Consider the following 27,317-nt stretch of genomic DNA (forward strand, 5'->3'; position numbering starts at 1 on the left):
AATTAAGTATTACTGCGATTCACAGCGACATGTCAATGAGTCCTCACTTGCCCTCAGAATGTGTGCTATAATGATAAGCAGCGATCGGAGCCCTTGCGTTGCTTCATAGCTGACTTTACCATTTAGTTCTGAGGAGCTTTAAAGCTTCCACAAACTTTACTCAACAGTAAGCTAGCACTTGTGTGACTGTTACACAGTCATAGACACATGCATCGCATTACTGCGCAACTGGGTTCTGACAGAAAACTCTGCCTGTTTTCTTAAGAAAAGAAAATGGCAAGAAGCCAAGCCCCCCCCCCAACACATATCTCATTTATGCTCAGCCCATATGTAAATCTGCTGCTGCTGCTGCCAGCCTTAGTATAACCGGGTCTTAAAAGCAGAACCAGCCCCCCCCCCCACCCAGGAAGTAAGATGAAACGATTGCCGCCTCCATGCCCCCACAGCTGCTGTGGCCTGAGCCCCTGAAGCTTTTCCTCCAGCTGTGCTTCCCCTGCCTGGCATGGAGAGAGATGAGCAAGCAAAGTCTTGCATGCACTTCCCTTTTACTAAGAATTCCAGCAATAGGCAGGCCTTCCTCTCCAACATTGCTTCCTGGTTTCCCCTCCCCGACTCCACTCCTTACGGCAAGGAGAAACCAGCAAGCAAAGTCTTCCATTCTCGTGTGTGGGGCTGACAAGTAAGTCTTCTGCTTCCCTCTACTCTCCTGCTCTTGATTCCTTCCCCCCATTGTAAATAAACCTCCTGCGTTTCAGTTGATCTGCTTTTAAGTGCAACGTGTGCTTCTCTCCCAGATGTTGAGCGTTCACAGCTCCCTGGTGATGCTGGCTGCTTTCCCTCCCCTGCAAAAACAAAAAACAAAAAGCCTTAGTTTTCTGGGTTTTGTCTTGTTTTGTTTTTGCTGCCACTGCTGTGCAAAATACAGAAAACTAAGTTGGAGGGCAGCCAACACTCCTTCCTTTCCCCTTCCTGAACTGTATTTTGTTTTCAACTGTATATTGAGTGAGAGAAGTCCCATATGCAACAGCAATGGAGTTTATGCAAGTCCGCTCACCCCTCTTGGTGCGGCAGCATTGCGGGATGGCAGAGGCTTCCCTGGGGCTCCAGTGTTAGAACTGGACCTGCCATGCTCTTCCTGATAGGCAGGGGGCAGCAGAAGCCCCCGCCGCCTATCAGGAATCAGATCCTAGCCTGCACCCTGCTTTGGCCAATGGAGGTGCAGGCTGGGACTTGGGCTGTGACAGGGCGAAGCCGACATAGCCAATGTTGGGCTTCCCTCAGATCCGCCCCTTGCCCATTTAAGCAGCCCACACTACCTGCTCCTTCCCTTGCCAGTTTTCCCCACCCACCTACCCTTGGTTTAAGCTAATAGTCAATGATGTTGTTGTGGCTATGGTGGTCGCCATCCTTTAAGGGGCCTGGTAGGAATTTGCCCACCTGGCTAATTGGCACTGACGTGGTGGTTTTGCCTATCTCATAGCAATCGTCACAACTGGTTGGGCACTGGGGCAATCCTTTGTTTTGGATAGAGGGGAGGTTGTATGCTGGGGTATCCCATTAAAGAGATCTGGGGGGAGTGGCCATGTCCGCATGCCCAGGTGGAGCCAGGGCTGAAAGCACTCCAGCAGATGGTGGTCCCTGCAGGGGTCACCCTATTGGATGGTCACCTTAGGAACCCCCACCTGGATTGACCACGCGTCACTTCCAGCAGGTGGGCCAGAAATATTTACCATATTTCCCCATGTATAAGATGATTTTTTAAAAATAATAATAATAATTTAAAATTGTGGGTCGTCTAATACACAAATAGTGCAGAGGAGGGACGGGTGATTGGTGGCAGCCGCAAGCAGGAGATTGTCAGTGGTGATTGGGCAGTTGATTGGTGGCTGAGTCAAGGTCTGCTGATGATTAGCTGCTGCTGCAGCAATTGGGCGGGCAATTGACGGCTTTGGCGAAGCATGCGATTGGCAGTGGCAATCAAGTGGGTGAGCGATTGGCTGCAATCCCCCCCCCCAAAAAAGCTTAACAACTCTGAGCAATCACTGCCCATTTCCTTAATTTGGGGCCTTATACACAGGGGTGGTGTTATACATGGAAAAATACGGTAGATTGCTCCATGCCCAAGCCAAACCTCTTTCATCTGTATTCGATAAAGTTGTGGCTTGTTTTGACCCCAAACCAGGCTTATTGGTCTCTTATTTATATGGGTTGGGATATGGGGAGCCTGTTGCCTGGTCCCACAGTAGTAGGCACTGTAACTCTTCGATGCTAACCTCCAAAGATGCACTCCTTCACTGTCTCCCAAGACAGGCAGATGCCATCAACAGTTGTTTGCTATAAGAAATAAGCTTGACTCTTCCGTCTGTGTGTAGGACCCTTAACAAACTACAATCCTTGGAGCGCAATTTTCAAATTCACTTCAGGTGCCACAATGACCTAAACACACCCACACACCCTTGCTTACAAGGACTGACTAGCTCAGCTTTCAGTTTGAATCAGGAAGAGTTGTATTCAAGTCCTCTGTGGGTCATGAAGTTCACTGTGCTTCGAATTCACAGGACAGAGGTGAGGATAAAGTGGTTGAAAACTACCCAGTTTGGCATGGAAAGCTTAGAGGACCCACCAGTCAGGAAGTGAGACAATAATTTTTATCTTGAGAACAGAATAACCACAGGAAACCCCCGACTCCAGCCAGATGAAACCAAGCCTAGTGATTAAATGTCATAATGAAACAATCTACACAGAATTTACGTTGCCCTGAGCTCTTCATGGAGAATCCTGGGAACTGTAGCTCAGTGAGGTGAGCACCTCTGACAAACTACAGTTCTTAGTATGACTGTTAAAATGGTGTAAGAGTGATTTAAAAGTATGGTGTGAGTGTAAACAGACTGGAAATTCCTGCAATGTGTTTTTGATGCATTAGGTGAGCTCTAGCTCACTCTGTCCTGGTGAAGCGAGGTCAAACCACTTGCGGTGGTGGAGATTAGTGATCTGATCCGCATCTCCTTTTAATGTTAAGCAGATGAAAGGAACACCAAACTGGATCTGGAGAGAGGGGTGTTTCGCTTTTCACCATGTTGTTTTCCTGATTTATTTATTTATTTTTAAACCATGCAGTTAATCAAGATGACAGTGATAGGATGAGGGAATTGCACAAGCCTACATTTCCCTGCCATGGGGCAACCAGGAGGCAGGCTATTTTCAAATCAGGGAAATGGCAAGGTGGGGGAAGAGTTAAAGCACATATTCTCCCAGGGCTGCAGCTGTGCATATGCGCAGAGCTGTTTTGAAGTAAAAAGTAAACAAATGGGGAGATCTTATCACTGTTCTTCAGCAACATGTGCAGTTTGCCTCATAAGATATGTAAAAATGTGTTGCTGAGGGTGGTATGCAAAAACACAGCGTCAAGCAGCTGCTGTCTGTCACCCAATACCTGCTCAAACAGAAAGGTTTCTTGATGCTTTGTGCCTCCGTCAGAGGAGAACTGTGGACCTGTTATAGGTAATACAGTGGTACCTTGGTTTACAGATGCTTCAGGTTACAGACTCTGCTAACCCAGAAATAGTACCTCGGGTTAAAAACTTTCCTTCAGGATGAGAACAGAAATCGTGCGGTGACAGCGAGAGGCCCCATTAGCTAAAGTGGTACCTCAAGTTAAGAACAGTTTCAGGTTAAGAATGGACCTCCAGAACGAATTAAGTTCTTCACCCGAGGTACCACTGTATTCCTTGATATTTGAGCTTAGTGTCCTTTCTCCTTTTGATATTCTGCCATTATTAAAAAGATGCTCTTCAATAGTCTTAATAATTTCAGTGTGCATACAGGGATAGAATCTTTCTCTAGAGCAGAGGTGGCAAATCAGGATCTACTCTTTGTACACACATTTTATTTTTATTTTTATTCTAGAACCAATGGAGACTGGGCACTTGTCTCCCCCCACACACAGACATAGTCCACACACTGTCTAGATCTATTGCATATTTTTTGCCCGCGAAAAGTGTGTCTTCGGAAGCTCATTGCATTCTGGAAATAAAAGCTGATTGCAGATTGCTTCTGTATTGCCCCACAGCCTGTCCATTTAAAAACAGGTGAATGTATCCACAACTGCTCAATGATGTGGGCATATATCAATATCACATCCTCCACATCCTTCTTCTGGGGCATTTGCAGGGAGAAAAAGGTTTTTTTCAAAAGCACACACACACCCCTGTGGGCAGCAGGATCTAGTATCATACTGGATGGAGCATACTGGATGGAGAAAAACTACATTTTTTTGTGCTACATACAAGTTGGTGTGTATCAATCAAAGAGATACTGGAAGATGCCTTATTGGTATTGCAGAAAACCAGTAAGGTTTCTGTCTCTCAATTGCTGAACCATTGCAATGACAAAATGACTTGTTCTTAGGCTGCCAAAATGGGGGGGGGGGGGGGCTTGTAACCAGGAGTGGACTTCTGTGTCGGAAAGGACTGTGAACTTAGTTCAATTCTGGAAGTGAAAGCGAATTCCTAGGCTCAGGATATGATCAAAGGCATCCTGTTCTATAATTCCAGCTGCCTGTATTTTGCATTTGGCTGGTTGGTATAGCTGGCATTTTAGCAAAAGATGGAGTAGATCTGGCAAGCCTGAAATTTGTGCATCCATGTTACATTTTATAATGTGTGTGTGTTTAACATTTGCATCTGCTATATAACGTGTACGAGAATCCTTGGGCTCCTCCAGACATCCTTTTTATTGCACATTCATGCTGATTTGTGTTCATGACACTATTGGAGCTGTCATATGTGATCCCACTTTTAATACTGTTTGCACCTGTAAAAGTGTTGTGGGTGGTCACACAGCTTCATTTCTAGTAGTACATAGCATGTAGTTTCTTGCTAACACCCCATAACCCTTTAAACCACAAATATTCTGGTTTATTTTTGTCCTGCTCTTGTTGTGCTACAGCTCCACCAGACCCTAATAATGTGTTAGCATTGGAGACACATTGCAGAATGAATCCCCCACTAATGAGCTATTATTGTGTCAATAACATCTTACAGAATACACTCACAATAAAACACCAGTCTGGAGGGCCGCCTTATGTGGCGGTATCAGCAGACAGGCCCAGCTATTGGACAGAAGGGATATTTGTCCAAATTGTTGAGTTTGCAAGAGGCACACCTGATATCTCAAATGTATTCGTTTTTCCCAGCCTAGAACATCTTGAGTTTTGCCTGCTGATTCTCTATTGGACCACACCATATCAATAGCTCCTCATGTCTGTCAATAAACCCAGCAGCACCCATTGGCCTCGTTTGTTGTGGCGTGTTGAATATCTCTCATGCACCACCTTCTCAATATGCCTCCCTTCGTGATTTTGACTGATGCTCATTTAGATGGCTGTGTTATTGCAGCAAGATTTAGCAACTTTCACAGAGGTTTTGTCCCCTTCCGCCTCATTGCTCAACACAAACCATGACGTCAGTCTTTCACCCACGCAGCCAGCCAACACCCAAAGTGCCATCTCCCATCACTGCAGTTGAAAGCTGGGATAAGTGAAGCCAAGTACGTATAATGTATGGTTTGATTCAGCTGAAGTCACTTCCCAGGAAATGGCTTTGAAAGTAATGACTTCCATCAAACTGTTATATATGATTTCATATATATATATATATATATATATATATATATATATATATATATATGCAGGTTTTGGTGTCCTCGGGTGTCTTCCCGTGTAAAAGTTGGGGTGTCTAGGCGACGTTTCGACGAGGTCTCACTCGTCATCTTCAGGCTGGTGCTTTCGGCTTCTTGTTACTGGAACAGAGCAAGATCTCAGTGTTTGAGTTCCTATAAATACTGTTGAGGGGGTGTGGTGTATAGCCTCCAATGTTCTGGGCAGAGAGGAAGTTCCCAGGCTAGTGTGCCTTTTCTTCTTTTGTTCCTTAATTACTTGAGGGATATCTTGAGTGATTTCTTGAGTGATATCCTGAGTACCACTTAGGTGGGTCATTAGGTGTGGATTAGTTGCTAAAGTCTTTGTGTCTTGACCTCTTGAACTTTGTGAAGAGTTTTTCTGAGAAGATGGCTGTACTGCACTTAGTTGTGCTCTGGCTTGGCTTCGTGTATAGGGGCGAGCTGTGGTTAGCTGTGGCTCGCCCCTATACACGAAGCCAAGCCAGAGCACAACTAAGTGCAGTACAGCCATCTTCTCAGAAAAACTCTTCACAAAGTTCAAGAGGTCAAGACACAAAGACTTTAGCAACTAATCCACACCTAATGACCCACCTAAGTGGTACTCAGGATATCACTCAAGAAATCACTCAAGATATCCCTCAAGTAATTAAGGAACAAAAGAAGAAAAGGCACACTAGCCTGGGAACTTCCTCTCTGCCCAGAACATTGGAGGCTATACACCACACCCCCTCAACAGTATTTATAGGAACTCAAACACTGAGATCTTGCTCTGTTCCAGTAACAAGAAGCCGAAAGCACCAGCCTGAAGATGACGAGTGAGACCTCGTCGAAACGTCGCCTAGACACCCCAACTTTTACACGGGAAGACACCCGAGGACACCAAAACCTGCATTCCTGTACCCGTGAAAATCTATGAAAGCATATATATATATATATATATATATATATTGTATTAGTTTTTTTAACATATCATTTTCAGCAGTAATTATTATTATTTTTTTTAATAGATATTTATTGGAGTTTTTAGAAAAGAAATACAATAATAATAAACAGTGTTGCTTTGTTTTTACAAAATTTCATAACATCCTTAGACTTCCTCACGTCTCCCGCTCCCATTTGCATCATTAATGAATTTTTGTCAAGCAAATTATCATCTTATTTCCAAATTTATAACCACTTATTTAAATACAATAAAAAAAAATTCTCCTATAAATTTTGTTTCTCTTAATCTCTCTTATCATCAAATTCTGATCTATTTTAGTGATGGCCAATTATTTATAACCAAGCATCCTTCTTAACATTCCACTAAATCACAATGTTTTTGTAGATAAATCTTGAATTTCTTCCAATCTTCTTCAATCCTTTCTTCTCCCAGGTCTCGGATTCTGCCAGTCATCTCCGCCAATTGCATATAGTCCATCAGTTGCATCTGCCATTCTTCCAGTGTGGGTAGATCTTGAGTTTTCCAGTTCTTAGCGAGTAGTATCCTTGCTGCTGTTGTTGCATACATGAAAAATGTTCTATCTTTCTTTAACACCTTCTGGTCGACAATGCCCAGAAGAAAGGCCTCTGGTTTCTCATTTTCAGCAGTAATTAAACATACTTTCACATCTTATTCAAATGTTTGACTTCCATCAATCCTGTATGAAAATTTTCCAATCTAATCTCTCAGTATGCATTTCTTATCTTCCCTTTTACATTTCAAACTCATAACCAATATCTCTATCTTTTTCTACTTAGTAACACTTCGTATATTTCCCCTTACAAAACTTCTTGTAGTCCTACTAGCGTAATTTGTTGATTACAGTTGCTCTTCAAATAATTCATATACTTCTTCCAATCTTCCGTAAATCTCTGGTCCCACAGGTTTCGAATCCTTCCTGTCATTTTGTCCAATTCTGCATAGTCCATTAATTTCATCTGCCATTCTTCTTTCGTCGGAATTTCTTCTTGTTTCCATTTCTGGGCTAACAATTGCCGCAGTTGTTGCATATAAAAACAATTTAACATCTTGCCTATTAATGTCCGGACCTATAATACCAAGTAAAAATGCTTCTGGTTTTTTAAAAAATGTATATTTCAACAAATACACATTGTTATATATGATTTCCTGTCTTCCCTGTCTGTGTCTCTCAGGTGAGCAAACCGCAGCTGACGTGTCAATGAACGGAAGCCCTGCCAGCAGTCCTTCCTATGAAAACCAGCCCTCGGTCGAGATCAGAAGATGAGATGGGGCAGGGAAACTTCAGGGGGACACTGGTGCTGTTTCTTGTCACCCTCATTGGGGCTGTCAAAGGAGCCACGCTGACTCTTCCTCGCCCATCAAACGTGAGTTATACCCTCAATGAAACACGCTGCCAGTTGGATGTGGTGTGGACTCCTGTAAGAATGGAAGGGGCCTGCGATGTGAAGTATCGGAGTGCTATAAGGACCGGTGGAGTTTGGGTCGAGGAGCGTATTCATAGAAACCACTCCCGGACAGTGCAGGTACCTCTGGGTAAAGAAGTTGTTTTCAGAGTCAGAACAGAATGTCAGCAAGAACAGAGCCAGAAAGGAGAGTGGCTTAATATCTCTCTTCCACAAAACGGTGTTCCAGGTACAGGAGCGGTTAATGTCAGCTGTGTTTGGCATATGGAGAGATCCCTGGAGTGCTCATGGCTTCGTGGAGAGAATGCAAGTCGTGACGCAAACTACAGCTTGACTTTGTGGATCCCAGAACTCGGAAGAGAACAGCCGTGCACAAATTACACAAAGAAAAATGGTGCCTTTCGATGTGCATTTGACTTGAAATATGAATGGATAGAACTTAGCATTTCATTACAAGGCAATTCCAGGGACATTCAACCTGTGTGTATCCTTAGCAAAATGTCAGGAGAAGTTGGATTTCCAGTCAGACTGAAGACTCCATCGATTGTAAACATCACAAAGAACAATGGAGGTGTTTTTTTGAACTGGACTAAACCATCCCTATGGAGCGGCATGAACTATGAAGTAGAAATTAATAACTCTGGATCAGAGATACAGCAAACTCACAATACTAATATATCAATCAGTCTCAAGCCTAAGGCACACCACACTTTTCGAGTGAGAGCCAAGTTCTACAATAGTGGGGAAATCTGGACCAGTGATTGGAGCGAGGTGGTGGACTGGGATGAGAGAGACCACACATTATATATCGCATACATTCTCGCTCCGTTATGTGTGGCCGTCCTGACTGTCGTTTTTCTCATTTACCGGAAACGGATTAAAGAGATGATTCTTCCTACAATTCCTGAGCCTAGAAACTTTCTGGAACAAATGTTTGATGGGGAAAGCGAAGACTATTCAAAAGTAAAATCTGTCCCAGAAGACCCCAAATTAAGCTGAGCAAATCCATTTGATGGTATTCATGCAGCCTTCTTAGGGGAGCCAACTTGAATAAAATATTGTGGGGGCTCAGGTAAGCCCCACCCTGCACAATCGATCACACGACATGGCGAATACACACCATTTGAATGGGAATGCCCATCAACTTTGGGGGGGGAGCCCCCTCAAATATTTTATTGGGGGCACTGAAGTGACCTTGGCCTCTTAAGAGTTGGCTCCTATGCTTCACATTATGGGATCTGAGGAGAGCAGATGACTCTCCTTGCCTGAAATGTTTTCTGATCTTTAGGGACAGTGACTGATGCTCCTGGCTGATGAACCATCTCTATCAGCTGGTGGACAATTTTGCTGCCCTGGGTTCCTTCAGGAGAAAAGGTGGGATATAAGTTCAATGAACAAAATAGTCTCCTAAATCGTTAGCCTGAGGGCGAGGGCATGTCCTCTGGTAATGGAAGGGAACGACTTGAAAGAAGGAGAGAAAGAATAGAGAGGAGAGCACTCCACCAGCCATCCCTATCCTGATGTCCTTCTGATCTTGCTGGACTACAATTCCCATTATCCCCGCCCAACAGCCACACACTAGTTGGGGCTGATGGGGGTTGTAGTCCGAAATACCTGGATGGCACCAAGTTGGGGAAAGACGCACCATAGTTATGTACATCTTGTTGTGTGCATTGAAAGAAATTGAGGAGTGCTCCTTGGTGGCTTGGCAGGGTGTTCATGGGATGTCTCCAGCCCTCCAGATGTCAGGAGAACACAGCACACCTGTCTTGTTGCGTGGGTGGCAAGCAAGTGTTGCAGGTCAGCGTGGGCGATGTGATTCATGTCCACAAATGTGTCAATTAGCAAACTTGGGCAACTAATCTTTGCCTCCTCCAAGTGGTTGGAGTGGGTAGCTGCAGTTCTTCATCTTGTTTCTACCAGCCTCATTTTGAGGTTGTTACAATGGGTTGGTCTTTTAAATGAAAGGACTGGTGTTCTGCTGTCCCTCAAGGCAGATGGTTTAAGTACGCCTTCACCTTGGTATGACTCTCCTTCATCACATACACAGCTCAACAAGACAATGACAATAATCCACCAACAGCATACAAATCAATATGGCTAACCTGACTCAAAACACCAACCCACCACATTCACACATGAAAACAAAGATCACCACAGCCAATCACAAATGAACAACCACACCCTAGGCCAACCCCAACCTCTCTCAACACCAAAGGAACACAAATGAATAGCAAAGAACCGGCAAGAGTAACGCTGACACAAAACCCCACATATATTAAGTAAAATAGAAACATCGCCACCCGACCTCACCCCCACCCATCTTTCCCCCCTCCCCCCTTCCCCCTCTTCTTCCTAATGTCTCAACAAACAAAACTGATCTGTAAAAAAACGTTACTTGAAAGAGAGAGAGAGAGAGAGAGGGACATTGCACATACTTTTGTAAACCAAGAAAATCTTTAATAAAAATACATTTTTTAAAAAAAAAAATGAACTCTATATGCAATAGGTTTATGTGGACACCACCTAGTGGGCAAATGGGAAAAGTGATTCTTTAGAAAAGTTGGAAATGAGCATGCTCTATGCCTGTGATTACGGGAATAAAATCAAAATGGAAACCAGACTGAGAACTCTGTCAAAACAAACCAAGAAATAAAACCAGCGATTTTTCCATCTTCCTGGTGTGGTCTATGTACATTACAGTCTCAGCTATGCTCTGTAGATCAGGGCCTAGTTTATAAACTAGGATGAGACTGTCTAGCAAAAAAAAAAGTCCCCGAACACATAAGAGTTTAAAAGAAAATGCCTGGGATGAAATTTGTACAGTATTCGCTACAATTAGTATTTATGCATATGTGGAAGGCGGGTGAGATTCTCAGGCCAGTTCACATTTAAAATTCCATGCTGAGTTGGACACTCATGAGGCTGTTACCTTCAGGTATTTTTTAATCAGTTGTTTGGCGTAGTTCGCTCAGTTTTATTGTACAGAACTCCTTTACGAATTTTCAAAGTAGAATTTCTAATTCTGTTTCACCTCTAATCACTGCCTCTATATTCAGCTGATAGCACCTTCTGCAGATCATAATCTGTATGACAAAGCCCTGATACCAAAGGCATGTTCTAGGCAGGGCCGTAGCTAGACGGTGGTGAGGTGGGCCCCCGCCATGAGCACAGGCGGGGGGGTTGCAAAATGGGCTAAAAAATAGGTCCATAAATATGTCTATAAATAAAAATATTGATTATTGCTTCATAAGAAAGGGTTTTTAATAGAGAGTGAATTGAATGGGGGGAGGGTTGGAAGAGTGGCGGAAAGAAGAGCTAATTTGTCATTGGTTAGGGGGCGCAATCTGGACAGTTCTGTCAGGGGTGCAAGATCACCTAGCTATGGCTCTGGTTCTAGGGTATTTTTTACAGCAGGAAACTGGCTGGAACTAGACACTAAGGGAAGTTTGCAAGATAGCACTGCGGCAATCCTTCTGTCAGCACAATAATTTCAGCTTGCCCGTTGGAACAATCCTGCCTCTCCATCCTCGCATGCTGTTCCGGGGTTCTCCCCAGCACAAGCCAATTTTGGGGACACGGGGGTTCACGGGGGGGGGGAGATGGGGTGAAAAACCCCATTGCATTAGTGGAACTCCTTGCACTAGCTTCTACTAGCAGAACTCATTAGCTGAATTCAGCCTTATGAATCTTACCACTAACTGCTTCTTCTCTTTTATGTGTCTCATTAAGGAACAAAAATGTTCTCAGGATCTTGATCTGGCAATCTTGGTTGGATATTAACCAAAAGCCTAAATCAGGGACGTCTCACTCCCAATCTGAGGGCCTGATATTTACCCCCAAGTAATTTTTTGTGGACCCCCAAAACATTGGAGGAGGCAGCACAGAGGCAGGGAGAAATAAAGAGCATATGCTGCTGTGGTTGTTGGAGGTTGAATACCTTTTCCCAGGACAGTGCCCTGACGGGGATGCGAATTCTGCACTTCCTGCTCATCAGATCTGCACAGATCAGCTGTGGGGGGGCCTCTGTCTCTGTGGGTGGGTGCGTATGGGAGAGTGTTGGGTGATCAATAGAGTTGAGGGAGAAGTTCAGATTAGTTCACACTTAAAGCTGAATCTGCTTCATTTGCACTTTCTGAAAGAATACATGATCCAAAATACAGCCTCCTTTCAAAACTCAAACTTCCCTGAATTTTGCAATGGAGTTGTCTGAGCCAAAAAATTGCTTTAAATAAGTCTGAAATTAAATCATTTTAACAAAGGGAAAAAACCACCATTGAAAATCACAAAGAACTTTTTTTTTGTTTGCTCTCCAGAACCATCTGCTGTTGCATATTTTAAAAGCATTCAAAACGATGGTTTGTTTTTTTTTACTAATGTAGCTGAGTCCCAAATAGTGTTTACAAAATTTCATGTGCCATGCTGAACTTGCATATAAAGTAAATATGAGTGAAAATAGCATACTAAAATGCATTATACAGTGGTACCTCGGGTGAAGAACTTAATTTGTTCTGGAGGTCCGTTCTTAACCTGAAACTGTTCTTAACCTGAGGTACCACTTTAACTAACAGGGCCTCCCACTGCTGCCACTGCGCTGCCACCGCACAATTTCTGTTCTCATCCTGAAGCAAAGTTCTTAACCCAGGGTACTATTTCTGGGTTAGTGGAGTTTGTAACCTGAAGCGTCTGTAACCTGAACCATCTGTAACCCAAGCTACCACTGTATTAGAGAAAGATGCTTTGCAAAAAAAAAAAAAATACTGTATTTATTCGGATCTAATGCACACCTTTTTTTGCCCAAATCACATTGTGAAAATAAAGGTGAAATTAAGATTTGATGGCACATTTACATTCACCAGGAAATCCTCTTTTTTTGTTTCAAGGTTCTGAAAATTAGGGTGTGCATTAGATTTGATGGTGCATTAGACTTGAGTAAATACAATATATTAGGCCAGACTGCATGTCCAAATGTGAAAACTGGGAGAAATTCACACTAAAATGTGTTTATATATTGTGATTTTATGTTGTAACCTCCCTGAGACCTGTGGGTATAGGGCTATATACTGAATGAATGAATGAATGAATGAATGAATGCTCATTGGATTTTTCTTCTTCTTAACTGCAAAATGATTTGGAAATGTGGAGACTAGAACTGGAAAAATGAGAAAGTAATAGAAAATGTATTTGACGGGTTCACTCATCCCTGGTGGCCACACCCCTTTTGGCCACACCCACCACTGGCATCCCAGAGGACTGGGCAAGGGCGAACCAGATGAAAGAAAGCTTAGCCACTTCTCTCCTATATAAATAACAACAACACAAACAGCAGCAGCAACAGCAATGGAAAGGGTTGTGCATGTCTTTACAGCAACCTATGACCAAGGTTACAACCACCTCTTTATAGAAATAACCATTTAAGTGGAAAGGTTATAACGGATGCCCTCCTGCAGTGCTGTAATACTGAACTGGATTCCCTCCCCACAAACACGAAAAGAAAAGAAAAATAAAGAATGAAAATAATAAGCTAAACCCACATTCAGGCATATTTATAATTGAGCACATTTTTGTCAGGCAGCCAAAGATTACTTAATCCCCTAATTAGCAAAGCAAAACACACTAAAAAGCAAGCACATGTTTTGGAACACGGCTTGAAGCCTCTAGAAAAATGAAATAAGAGACGCCCTTGTTGAGGCTGGCAGCAGAGCGCCCTCTAAAGGGGAAATGGAGAATGGCCAGTCAGTGCCAGCGTGTGAATCTTGTGTCATTAAAATAACTTCCTGGAAGATTACATCTTCCACCCTTGTTGCGCATGAAGCCTTCGAGTATAAATGAAGGTAGAAGAAACACACAAAGTCAGAGGCAGGGAAGAAATGGATCCACTTCTGTGAGGTCTGGCGTATCTGTAAAATGGGGGAACCATACCTGCATACTTTGAATTATAATTGCAAAGATTGCTGAGATAATACACGTGTGGTACCTTAAATGGTTTAGAGAGAGAAAAAAACATAATTAGGAAACCTTATTAAAAACTAGGAATTTGGCCTGGGGTGGAAATAGAAACTATATTTTGCAGGGACCCATGAGAAAAGAGCTACACAGTATAATATTCAGGGACAGGCACAATAAATATATGAGAATTCCATGTCTCACAATTTATCATTAATATTTTTGTGACATAAAAAAAAAAGATCAAGCAAATGGCTTGGACATGTGGGTAAAATACTTTTTTATGCTTTTATTAACTTTATTAAATTATTTTCTTCCTTCAGCTCCTTTGCAACATCAAGTTCATCGCCTCTCCATCTTTCTTTGTTCTCGTTCATAAAGGCTGCCACAAGAAAGAAGGGGATTGGCTAGAAATGATGCTGTGTGGTCCTTCAAAGAGTTTCGATGTTTTTGGAGTCAGAGAGGATTGGACTTTCTTTTGTTCTGCTTCCATCCTGCCTTTGTTCCTCAAACTTGCTCCTCCTTTTCACGTGCCTTTGCCTTATTTCGAGTGGTCTCTCTGACCAAGGAGAGAACCTGTCAGTCGGTACCAAATGCTGCATCGTGAAGCTCGAGATCAAAAGCCAGCCAATTCCGGCTGATATTTCTCAACTTTGGAAACCTGTCCTCTCAAACCAGCATTATATTAAGTGTGCTGCTTTGGCAAGCCTTATCAACATTCGCCAGCATTTCTTGCTAAGCCAGTTTGCATATCATTCTCTTAACCACAAAAATCCTAATGATTTAATTCTGTGTTTGCAGTTCTGCTTTCTCTAAATAATCTGCTAAAAGTGGAGTTAGTGTGTGTGCATTGCACCTTCTAAACTAGGGGTCAGCAAACTTTTTCAGCAGGGGGCCAGTTCAATGTCCCTGAGACCTTGTGGGCTATGTTTTGAAGGGGGGGGGGAATGAACAAATTCCTATGCCCCACAAATAACCCAGAGGTGCATTTTAAATAAAAGCACACATTCTACTCATGTAAAAACATGCTGATTCCCGGACCGTCCGCTGGCCGGATTTAGAAGGCGATTGGGCCGGATCCAGCCCCCGGGCCTTAGTTTGCCTACCCATGCTGTAAGCCATATCATATAATAGATTTTTTTTAAAAAAAGAGATCTATACCATTTAAGTGGCTTGGGGTGTTGTCTGATATCGGGGTTTATGCTTCCAAAGAGATTTGGCTCCAAACGTGAGGGGCTCCTTGTCAAATTGTCCCCTGGTGAATTTGTTCCTTTGTCAGCAGACAGTCTTACCTGGAGGCAGAAGTGGGTGGCGGTGGGTCGCCATTTTAAACGCCCCCAATGTAGCATCACCCTGGAGCATTGTGGGAAATTTTAAAATAGTGGCTTATCAGCCCGGCCATCCAGTACAGGCAAAGTGTCAGTGCCACCACAGACAGTAGATCCTGCTCCAAGTTCCTGGGTGCTACTTGGCCTGTAACTATTTGGGATGCATGAATCTGTCAAATCCATGCTTCTCGTTTTCTTAATCTTAAATTCAGTTCATCACATTGCCACAGCAATTAGCAAAAATAGCAATTATAATAAATCTTCAAGAAAATTCCTCATCATTTCAGAATTAATTTCTCCTAGTAAACAGGTTTTTGTATGTGGATTTGACTAATGCACACATTTTTGGGAAGCAATTGCCCCAAATATGACACACGTAGTCTGCCATTTTCATCAATATATGCATTTTTATGCACACTTTACACTAGTTAATGCATTCTGGAATCGAATGTTGAACCGAATTTATCCAGCAGCCCTGCTTTAATGCCACCTCTGCTGTCCTTTCAGCAGGAATGAAACAGATAACTAGTGGCAGTTCTTCCAATGTCTAAGGAGCTCAGGTAATGCTTAATATTTACCAATTTCAGTGGGGTTTTTTGTTGCCTGTCATTATGGGGTCTGCATCTAAAGAAACAACAGAGATAACTCCAAATGATGACACAGAGACACAAAGTTTTTGTTTGCATCAGGCAGAAGCATAGTTTTATTGAAGTCCCACAATGCCCAAGACCAACCCCACAATGCTGGTTAACATTTAGCCATGGTTAATAAGATCCCGGAGCTTATAGAAGTGAGTAATATAATGAGCTTGGAGGTCAGCCCACTGGTGGGTGGTTGGTATTTATAGTGTTCAGTAGCTGGGGGGGGGGGGGAGATTCCTCTTGCTTGTCAATATGAGCTTAGAAAGTTTACAGGATAGAATTGCAATAGCTGCATCTACAGAAGATGCTCTTCTCTTTCCAGTTCTTATCTGCTGTACCCTGGAGAGTGGGGGGAAAAGAGAAAAACTTCAGCTATGACCAAAGAAAGAATATTTCAAGCTAATGCATGCAGCCTTTTTCTCCTTAACACTGGAGATGGTGAAGATAGCCTGGCAGAAAGGAAGGAGTCTTCCCAAGGCTCCAGAGGACTTTTCCTAAGGGATTCATATGGTTTTCATATGGTTTTTTAATCAGACTGAAAGTTACAGATTAATACCAGTAAAGTTTATATATATAAATTTTATTAACTTTTCTGTTTTACAATTTAGAATATTCATTTAAACAACCTTAAAATATCAGTGACTTCCCTTCTTCTCTTTCCATGGTTCGTTTTGCATAGCATAAATCCTGGCATATTTTATATAAACTAAACCATTCAGTATTCCATTATTACTTCCATCAAAATTTATTTGCACTGTTGAATTTGTCTCAATGCTGCCAACGTTTTCAGGTGTACACAATCCCCACCCCCATATATTGAATAAACATTTTCCAATCTTCTCTAAACCTATGTTCTTCTTGTTCTCTTATTCTATATGTTAAGTCTGCAAGCTGCACATATTCCATCAACTTAAGTTGCCATTCTTCTTTAGTTGGGACTTCACTCATTTTCCATTTTGGGGCTAACAAAACACAGGCCTCAGTAGCGGCATACATAAATAACCTTTTTTGACACCTGGGAATTTCCATCTGAATTATCCCCAACAAAAGGACTCTGGGGTTTTTTTGTCGAAAAGTGCTTTTAAACATTTTTTCGATTCATTATAAATTATTTCCCAATACACCTTTACCCTTTTACAGGACCACCACATGTGAAAGAAAGTTTGTTCCTTCTTGAATACCTGTAAAGTTTCAATACTTGGTGAATGTAGGAGACCCCATCGTTCCCCACTTACCTTTGACATCAGGCTGGCAAGGCTGGCATTGGGAAGTGGAGGCCGTGTACGTGTGGCAAGTTCTAGTCACACCTCCTCCTGACTGCCTGCAGGCTCCGCCTCCTGAACCACCGCTGCTCGAGCCCCTAGTGCAGAGAGGGGAAGAGGGTTGTTGGATGAGATCAAAAGTAGGTGAACAGCATTGGAAGCTAACAATACTTGCACTTTTATGTCATGCACCCAGGGCTGGAGTGAGGGGATGAGGGGATGTTTTGAGGAGACAACTACAGTGGTGCCTTGGAAGTCGAACAGAACCCAAAACTTCCAAAATGTTCAAAAACCAAAGTGTGGTTTCCAATTGGCTGCAGGAAGCTCCTGCAGCCAATCAGAAGCCGCGGAAGCCCCATCAGACGTTCGTCTTCCAAAAAAAGTGTTGGAAAACCAGAACAGTCACTTTCGGTTTTTGATCGTTCAGGAGCCAGAGCGTTCGACTCCCAAGGCGTTTGGGAGCCAAGGTATGACTGTATATCAAATCCATGCATGCTTCACCTCCACTATAAAATCATCTAAAGTGTTATTTGAACAGATTTTGATGCTTTCCAAGTCAGGATGGAAAGATCTGTCCATTTCAATTCTCACAGTTTTCACATTTTTCCAATTTCACATCCCGTTCTCTGCATTTTTTTTTAACCGTAATGAAAGTTCTTCAGCTGTTTAGTGTATATTTCTCCCAATAAACTCATTTTTGTCTGCAGTTTTAACTGTTGTACACTTTTTTATCAGCAGTTTCTTCTAATATAATGCCTCTTGTGTGTGTTTTTCAGGAATATATTCATTCTTACCTAATCTATGCATTTTTGTAAACATTGGTTAGTCGGAGAAGTACGTCATAAGATTCAGAGAAGTGTGAATTTTGAGGGGTGGCTGCGTTTCGGTTCTTGTATCGCTTCGGAAAGTACAGATTTGATAGATTTGCCTTTAAATGTGAACTGAATCATATTGGTATGGTATGTTTTGTGCTTCCCTAAGCCAAAATGGGTTTTATGTAAGTAATGGCTTATAGGAGATAGTCATCCGAGGCTGGACTACTTCTTCTAAGCAGACTCTTTTTTTCTGTCGTCTATGCCATATTTGGCAGTGGGGAAGGAGGGAAGCAGCAATCGAGGACAGGACTGGCAGGATACTGGTGCTGGACCCTGATTTGGATTGGATGCACACTCCAGATCAGGACTTGGGAGACCCGAGTTCAAATCCCCGCTGAGATTCGCTAGATGACCTTGGGCCAGTACATTCTCTTAGCCTAACCTACCTCTCAGGGTTGTTGTGAGGATAGAATGGGAAAGGGGAGAACTATGGACACCAGCTTGTGCTTGCTGTGGGAAGGCAGGATATAAATATAATAAATATATATATATGAAGACTAGGAGACTAGGGATCAAGAGACCTCTCATGCTAAGTAGGGTCATCAATACATCAGCCCCACTGCAGGTGGTTAAGCCACACACTACTCTGGCCACAATTTCTGGAAATCAGTAGTGCGGAGTTGCTTTTGCACTCAGGTCCTGCTTGTGAGCTTTCCAGTAAACATCTGGTTGGCCACTGTGAGAACAGGTCTGAAGAGGCTTTGGTTTCATTCAGCAGGGCTTTTCTTAGGAATTAAAAATTTGCCAGTATTCATTTCAGTTCTAAGCAAATCTGTTCTATGGGGTTTCTCCCTAGTCACTCATGAATGATAGGGGAAGCACAGGGGAAACCCGAGAACTTGGCGGTCTACCTACACAATGTCATTCTGGCCTCCCTCTAGCAGGCAGCGGTAGGTCTGGATCTCCTTTTCCAGGCGGCATTTGACATCCAGGAGGTCCCTGTATTCTCGGTTCTGGCATTCCATCTCTGTCCTCAACTCTGCCAGCTGCTGCTCCACGCAAGAGATCTGGTTCTGTATTTCGCACAAGTGGCTGTTATATCGACACTCGGTCTCGGCCAAGGATCCTTGCAGTGTGTCTCTCTGAAGAATTAAAAAACGCAAAGGCAAAACCTTTAGCACAAATAAGTTTGGGGGAGACGAGAGAGAGAGAGAGAGAGAGAGAGAGAGAGAGAGAGAGAGAGAGAGAGAGATTGAGAGAGAGAGACCAAAATATCCTACGAGCTATTGTGGAAAGAAGAGAACTTGGTGAGTGTATGGAGAATATCATTTACCTGGGATTAAACTTTGCCAGTTGCTCATAATGCATGCAAATTTTGGTGTGTGAGGAAGCTCTCTCTAAAATAGTTTGTGGTACTTTAGCAATAATTACAGGCAATTCCACAGAATATGTCTCCTTTTCCTTTTCCTTCCTGCTTTCGCCACAACTCCTGCCTCACTGTGGATTCTTTTTGGCTCAGCCTCTTTTCTTCCTACAGGTCCCCACTTTCTCTTTTAATGCTGCCAGCAGTCGCCTGCTGGTTACAGTTGTCCCATGCAAGAGGGACCTGAATGTGGAATTGTCCAGACAGCTGAAAGTATATGAAACCCCCTGTGCTCACTAAACTGGTGTATGTGTGTGCATGCGCACATCTGTCTCAAAGCTACAAACCTTCCAGATTCCCATAGCTGTTGAGCAGCTACTGATACTATTACTTTAGGACAGTAATATATACCTACTGCACAGGCAGTATTGTTAGCGGGACTAATTCAGACAGTTTTGGGAAGCAGATACAAAGGTAAGGCTTATTGGGTCCAAGGTGGAGGACTGCCCGCATAAACACTTACCAGGCTAAGCTGAGCCTGCAGATCAATTTCCAAGGTCTGCAGCTGGCGCTTCAGGTCAACAACTTGGTTGTTGCAGTCTTCAACCTCTTTGCTGCTGTTACAGACTTCCTGATTCACTTCCTCCATCTGAAAAGGCAGCAAACACAAAATTGGGGTGGTGGGGTTTAGGGCTTCTTGGAGGAATTGTTGAGTTGTTTTCATGATGAGTTTCAGCCAAGCAAAAGGATATAATAATGACAACTGCAAACAATGAAGTTAAGGATGGTGGGGGTTTCAAAAGATCCACTATAAAGATTAATCAAAGACCAATTGGTTGGATGTAGAAAATTTGGGTATAGGTTAAAGATATGCCATGAAGATAAAAAAAACTCATGAGGATGATTCCAAAGTTTGTCTGCAAATTATTATTATTATTATTATTATTATTATTATTATTATTATTATTATTTGCACCCCACCCATCTGGCTGGGTTGTCCCCACCCACTCTGGGAGGCTTAACTCTAAGGGTTAACTGCCTTCTTCTGCTTTTCAATCACACTTCCTTGAAGGATCACTTGTGGCCATTGGTTCATGATATTCACTAAACCAAATACTTCTCTTTAAACTGAGCTATCTCTATTTGTACAGCCCTTTCTCAGCATTCTTCTTTCCTAACCTGGTGAAGCCAAGATCTTTCAATCTTGCCCAAAAGGCAAGATCGCTATATTTGTTCTTCAGTTCACCACTTCCACCTTGAATTCATCCTTCCTAAACATGATAGATACTGTGTTGTAGATGGGCCTTCACTAGTGCTTGCTACTTGGGTACCAAAACCCAGTGTGGGACCAGATGAGGGTGTTGGGACAAACCAGTGGCTGAGGAGAATCTCAGGAGAAGAGAAGGTGCGTCTTTCCTTGCTTATTCTCCTACCACCAGCCCCTTAGCTTCTGAGTAACTTCGCATAACATAGAAGGGAGAGAGGTTCGAAACCAGCTCCCCCTAAAGGGTGAGATCTGGCTCAGAGCTGCCTGCTACTACCCCCTACCAAATGGATGATTTCAAGCTTCTTTTCTTTCAATACCTGGCTGCATACAGTATATTAACCTACCTTACATTCATACCACTGTTCAACTTCTCTGCGGTTGTTCTCAATCATAGTTTCATACTGGCATCTCATTTCTTCCAAGACCTTCTTCAGGTCTGGGCCTGGGCAGGAGTTGACTTCCACACTCACGTCCCCAGTTGCTTGGTTCCTCAGACCCTTGATTTCCTGAAAAGGAAATTCTAGTTAATTGGAATGTGGTTTTTGTTGTTGTTGTGTGTTGTTAAATGTGCTTCCCAGTGCCAGGAGCTGACTGTGAGAGGGGGATACCCTTCCTTTGTAGGCCCTCCATCTCTTTGTAAGGGGCCAGGGTTTACCTCTTCATGGTTTTTCTTGAGGCAACACAGCTCTTCTCGGAGGGCTTCCAGCTGAGCCTCCAAGTCAGACCTGCAAAGGGTCAGTTGATCCAGGACTTGGCGTAAGCCATTGATGTCAGCTTCCACATTTTGGCAGAGGGCCAGCTCAGTCTCATACCTACAGAACCAAAAAAGAGGGGAAAGGATGAATTGTTGGTCCCTACAGGGGCCAATAAAAGGGACGCGGGTGGCGCTGTGGGTTAAACCACAGAGCCTAGGACTTGCTGATCAGAAGGTCGGCAGTTCGAATCCCCACAACGGGGTGAGCTCGTTCCCTGCTCCTGCCAACCTAGCAGTTCGAAATCACATCGAAGTGCAAGTAGATAAACAGGTACCGCTCTGGCAGGAAGATAAATGGCGTTTCCGTGCGCTGCTCTGGTTCACCAGACATGACCCGGAAGCTGTACGCCGGCTCCCTCGGCCAATAAAGCAAGTTGAGCACCGCAACCCCAGAGTCGGTCACGACTGGACCTAATGGTCAGGGGTCCCTTTACCCTTTACGTTTTACAGGGGCCAATACAGAGAGAAAGTATGTGTGGACTTGAGTGCTAACACATTATGGGCACTTTGGGAACTACATATTTAGGATTTAAGGGAAACAAAATAAAGGATTCGCCCCACCCACCCAGAGCCCCTCGTACAACTCAAGAGGGACTCACTTCAGTCTGAAGTCATCTGCAGTCATCCGGTTATTATCAATATCCAGAACAAGCTTGCTGTTGTCCACAGTGGCACATATAATCTGTGGGTTGGGGAATAAAACAGTTTGCGCTTGTCCATCTGTTTCTTTTTGATGCCCACAGCATCATGCATCAAACTGCAGTTTTTGATTTTTCATTCTACTGTCTCAAAGCCTATGATTCATTTACAGGGTCATCCCGAAACCAGAAGGATTGTATTGGACCAGCTGACCTTTGGGCTTCTTCCATCCTGTAACTCTCTGCATCCATGAACAGCCCCATCTGCACTATTACATTTAAAGTGTTATCACATTTCCCCCAAACAATCTTGGGAAATGTGGCTTGTTAAGGGTGCAGAGATTTGTAAGGAGACCCTTATTTCCCTCACACAGCTACAATTCCCTGAGTTCTCTGGGAAGGAGCATTGACTTTTAAACCACTCTGAAAACTATAACTCTCTGAGTAGAATAGAGGTCTCCTAACAGCTCTGAGCTCCCTTAACAAACTACAGTTTCCAGGATTCTTTGGGGGGAGCAATGGCTGTGTGAAGTGCTATGATGATGCTATGAATGTATCACACAGATGGGGTCAACATCTGGCTAAATCTGGACGACCTATTACCCCACAGCTCTGTGCCAGGACATCCCTAAGTTTCATTCCATCCTCACATCCTTTTTTTTCTATCAGTTTTACCACTCCAGCAGCAGATGCACCATTGAGGGCCACGATACCACTTTTGATTTGTTTTATTGATGTGTTTGTGATCTATACATTTGTAGATATAGCCATTCTTACAGCAAATAAGTTGCTGCCGTTTCTTTTCTTCTCCTTTCATTTACAGTGGTACCTTGGGTTACAGACGCTTCAGGTTACAGACACCACTAACCCAGAAGTAGTACCTCAGGTTAAGAACTTTGCTTCAGGATGAGAACAGAAATGGTGCTCCGGCGGCACGGCAGCAGGAGGAGGCCGCATTAGCTAAAGTGGTACCTCAGGTCAAGAACAGTTTCAGGTTAAGAACGGACCTCCAGAACGAATTAAGTTCTTAACCAGAGGTACCACTGTAATTGTTTTAGAAAATAGAGTTTTCAAAAAATACATTAATCTAATGATACAGCCTCCAGTGGCGTAGCGTGGGGGTGCAGGGGGGCCGGCCGCACCGGGTGCAACATCTGGGGGTTGGGGAAATCCACGGGTTAGGGGGCGCAAATCCATGGGTTAGGGGGCGCAAATTACTTGCCTTGCCCCGGGTGCTGATAACCCACGCTACGCCACTGAGAGCCTCTAATCATTCTGGGTTCTATCTAAATCATGGTTTTTAAAGCCCAACCAGAAACACCATCATTCATTCAACAAACATAAAGGGATTTGATAAGAGTCCTTGGAGAATGAATTTTTTGGGACGTTCTTCGTAAGCCAGATTGGAAAGATCTGCTGCTGTAAATAATAACAAATGAGTGCTCTGCTGTCAGAGCAAGGAGCCCTGCTCTCTATCTCACTTAGCTTGATGCTACATCTGGTTCTAAGCTGCAGAGGAAACATAGTCCTACCTGGTTTTTAAGGTCTTCAATTTGTTGGTAGTAACAACTGTAGTCCTTGGGGTCACAGAGGGCACCTTGGCGGTCATACCACTCCCTGATTTTGCAGTCGAGCTGAGCATTCTCCTCCTCCAGGCACCGCACTTTGTCCAAGTAAGAGGCCAAGCGGTCGTTGAGGTTCTGCATGGTCATCTTCTCATCGCAGGAGATCAAGGGCACATCATTGCAAATGCCAAAGCCACCAAAGCGGGCGGCGGCGCCACCAGGAGCACACATGTACCCACCACCAAAGCCACCATCGATGCAGCTGCCTCCACTCAGGCCCCCTCCGAAACTCACTCCGCTGCAGTAGCTCCTCCCAGACATATCACACCTAACGCTACCTACGGCAGGGGCAGCACACCTCCCGGAGACTCCTGAAGAAACCCGGATTCCACAGCAGCTCCCACTGCTGCTTCTGCCTCTCGTGTACATGGTAGGTGCCTGTTTGGTGCTGCAGCTCATCGCGAAAGACCTTCAGAAAGAAGCCCAAAGATTAAGCAGAAGCCCCAAAGACACAAAAGCTTGATACGGAAGACAAGACTGCAGATTCTGGCATCCACACAGGTCTCTATTTATACCTTCCACGGCGTGGGTGTAGCTGTGAGGGTGTTGCTTTGTCTTCCTGCTCTTCTTCTTCCACGGGGCTGGCTCACCTGGCTGCCTCTGCCAAGAAAAAATTGTCCCTGGGGCAAACTTGCTTGTGGAAATCTGAGTTGCATGAGGGAGGCATTTCATGGCGTCAGCACCTTGCTTCCAAAAATATCATCCGCAGCAATGTCCTGTGAATCATCAGGCTTTGCCCCATACTGAACACTTCACCGGAGAGCATCATCAAATAAAACAGCCCTAAAATATGAGTGGAGAACAAATAATTACAGCCCATTGCAACAAAGCAACCTTCTGCTGTCATTAGAGATACTTTATTTTCATTTCATTTTAATTTTATTTTTACTTAATGAGCATTGGGGTTTTCTTTATCTGGCAGCAAAGACACAAAGCTGAATGTGGAGGCTTCCCTCGTCATAGAACCATAGAACTGTAGAGTTGGAAAGGACTCTTAAGGGTTATCTAGTCTGATCCCCTGCAATGCACAAATCAAAGCTAAAGAATCCCTCACAGATTCTTTTAAACCTCTGTTTAAAAACCTCCAAAGAAGGAGAGTCCACCACCTTCTGTTCCACTGTCAAACAGCTCTTACTGCCAAGAAGTTCTTCCTAATGTTTAGTTGGAATCGCCTTCCTTGTATAGTCGTACCTTGGGTGTCTAATGGAATCTGTTCCAGAAGTCCATTCAACTTCCGAAAACAATCGAAAACCAAGGCGCTGCTTCTGAATGGCTGCAGGAGCTCCTTGCAGCCAATCGGAAGCCGTATAAGCCACGTTGGGCATTTACATTCCAAAAGAATGTTCTCAAACCAGAACACTCACTTCTGGGTTTGCGGCGTTCAGGAGCCAAAACGGACGAGTACCAAGGCGTTCAACAACCGAGATACAACTGTAATTTGGATCTGTTGGTTTTGGTCCTATTCTCTGGAGCAGCAGAAAGCAAGCTTGCATCATCTTCCATGTGACAGCCCTTGGGATATAGGAAGATGGCTGTCATAACACCTCTCAGTCAACCCCACTTTGCTTCACCTTGGAACAAGCAGACAAGCAAATCAAACCACGGATACAAGGCCAAAATCTTTCAGGTACTTGTCCCGAGAAGGATGGCTAAATCCCAAGCATCCCATGGAAAGGAAGCAGGAAGAGGTTCCTCGCTGGGTGGGGAAGAGTTTCGTAATGGAGCATATTATTGGATGTCACAAAGAAACCTTTCCCCTAACTTCTTTTTCTTCTTTGGTGATCACTCTAGCTAAGATTGTCTTCCATAAACACAGTTTTAACAATGAGTCTGTAAGTGACTGTGGAGGCCAATTCTGGATCCACACGTCCTTCCACAGTGGGGACACTGGTTTCTGGGTGGAAGGTGAGGATGTGGATTTGCCAAGCGTGCCTTCCTCTTAGCACGTTTCTCCCTTTCGTCCTGAGTTCAAGTGTCTTCAAAGCCCATGACACCTTTGGTAAAGGCTGTTCTCCAATTGGAGCACTCGCAGACCAGTGTTTCCCAGTTGTCAGTGTTTATACTACATTTTTTAAGATTTGCCTTGAGACAGTCTTTGAACCTCTTTTGTTGACCACCAGCATTACGCTTTCCATTTTGAAGTTCGGAATAGAGTAGTTGCTTTGGAAGACGATCATCAGGCATCCGCACAACCAGCCACATTTCAAATATTACTGGACTACAGTTCCCAGCATTCCTGATCAGCTGTAATGCTTGCTGGATCTGATGGGATCTGGAGCCTGACAACATCTGGAGGACTGCAGATTCCACACTTCTACATTAGACTATTGCCCTTGCTATGTCCCAGAGTTCATTTTGCCTACCTGCTTGCCAGCTGCCTTGGTGTTTCCTGGACCTAAGCCAGACCCACTTGCTGTTATGGATCTGACCCTGCAAAGACTCCCCATAGCCAAGTCTTACTTTGACAAAAGAATGGGGTGTTCAGGGACAGCTAGTCATAGCATACCTGACTTCACATTTATATCCTAGTAGCTGTCAACTTGCACAATCCTAAGAATCTATCCTCCCACTGTGTTTAAAACAGATCTCTTGTCCTCATATTTGCAGAGAAAAAGCTGGAAAACAAGTCATTGGTATTTTTGCTGAATGCTTCTGCACTACAGACACTTTTGGTGGGGCTTTTTACAAGTCAGGGAGTGGAAGTTATTCATGCAGTGAAGATCTCTGCCATACTAACTCTCTGGATTCCTACATTTCTTTTACAGACTGAAGGAAAATGACAGCATGAAACAGAAAATCTGTCTCTTCCTTCCCAAGACTCAAAGATCTTGTACAAAAAGTATCAATCTTTTAAAATTATTCAAAATTATTATTCAAAACTGGGATATGGGTGGCGCTGTGGGTTAAACCACAGAACCTAGGACTTGTCGATCAGAAGGTCGGCGATTTGAATTCCCATGATGGGGTGAGCTCCTGTTGTTCGGTCCCTGCTCCTGCCAACCTAGCAGTTCGAAAGCATGTCAAAGTGCAAGTAGATAAATAGGTACCACTCCGGCGAGAAGGTAAACGGCGTTTCCGTGTGCTGCTCTGGTTCGCCAGAAGTGGCTTAGTCATGCTGGCCACATGACCCGGAAGCTGTACGCCGGCTCCCTGGGCCAGTAAAGCGAGATGAGCGCCGCAACCCCAGAGTCGGTCACGACTGGACCTAATGGTCAGGGGTCCCTTTACCTTTATTATTCAAAATTAGAAGTGGAGAGAGAGAGAGAGAGATTCCAAGAAATTGAAACCAAAGTCTATAAGAAATTGAAACAGAAATAATGCATAACTAACTGTGTTTTCCCCCTTGTAATACGAGTTAAGCATTATGTCCCCTACATATGTACAGGAAGGTGAAATTATGGGTATAAAGTTGATACTGGTCAAATCTGTGTAACTGGTTTTTCCCAAATAATGTTGGATTTTTGGTAAAAGATTCCCATTTACTTAAATATTTTCAGTTTCCCTTAATACTAATATAGCCCTGAGGAAAATACTACCCCTTCCGTTTTCTGTTAACATTGCTGATTTTTTCCTCTCTGTTTGTCCTGCCTTCTCACTTGACCACCTTTCTCTTTCTGTATCTCATAAGTACT

General features: G+C 43.7%; 2 protein-coding genes across 3 annotated transcripts in view; one reads left to right on the forward strand and one right to left on the reverse strand.

The window, feature by feature from the left end:
* The window catches only part of LOC309354868 (uncharacterized protein), a 43,554-nt gene extending 19,353 nt beyond the window's left edge, over nucleotides 1-24,201 (reverse strand). Inside the window, exons 1-8 of the mRNA XM_081885132.1 lie at nucleotides 23,593-24,201; nucleotides 22,022-22,104; nucleotides 21,324-21,480; nucleotides 21,013-21,174; nucleotides 19,925-20,050; nucleotides 18,954-19,180; nucleotides 17,197-17,321; nucleotides 9,312-9,406 (exon numbers count right to left, since the gene is read on the reverse strand). Coding sequence (XP_081741258.1) covers nucleotides 9,312-9,406; nucleotides 17,197-17,321; nucleotides 18,954-19,180; nucleotides 19,925-20,050; nucleotides 21,013-21,174; nucleotides 21,324-21,480; nucleotides 22,022-22,104; nucleotides 23,593-24,084 — 1,467 coding nt within the window. The 5' untranslated portion in view covers nucleotides 24,085-24,201. The remainder of the gene's footprint in view (nucleotides 1-9,311; nucleotides 9,407-17,196; nucleotides 17,322-18,953; nucleotides 19,181-19,924; nucleotides 20,051-21,012; nucleotides 21,175-21,323; nucleotides 21,481-22,021; nucleotides 22,105-23,592) is intronic.
* LOC309355483 (interleukin-13 receptor subunit alpha-1-like) lies at nucleotides 1,807-10,721 on the forward strand. Of its 2 annotated transcripts, none has more exons than XM_081886406.1 (2): nucleotides 1,807-1,981; nucleotides 7,816-10,721. In XM_081886406.1, the coding sequence occupies exon 2, from the start codon at nucleotides 7,873-7,875 to the stop codon at nucleotides 9,043-9,045; it is 1,173 nt and encodes a 390-aa protein (XP_081742532.1). In that variant the 5' UTR covers nucleotides 1,807-1,981; nucleotides 7,816-7,872; the 3' UTR covers nucleotides 9,046-10,721. The 2 variants fall into 2 exon arrangements, with proteins under 2 accessions (XP_081742532.1, XP_081742531.1); XM_081886405.1 differs by lacking the exon at nucleotides 1,807-1,981 and adding an exon at nucleotides 2,118-2,800.
* Nucleotides 24,202-27,317: the final 3,116 nt, after the last annotated feature.

The sequence above is a fragment of the Podarcis melisellensis genome (genome assembly GCF_964234715.1).
Source record: "Podarcis melisellensis genome assembly, chromosome: 13".
Classification (NCBI taxonomy): Eukaryota; Metazoa; Chordata; class Lepidosauria; order Squamata; family Lacertidae; genus Podarcis; species Podarcis melisellensis.

What these genes read in the sequence shown, in the direction of transcription:
- LOC309355483 (XM_081886406.1), top strand. Translation starts at nt 7,873, where the DNA reads ATGAAAACCAGCCCTCGGTCGAGATCAGAAGATGAGATGGGGCAGGGA.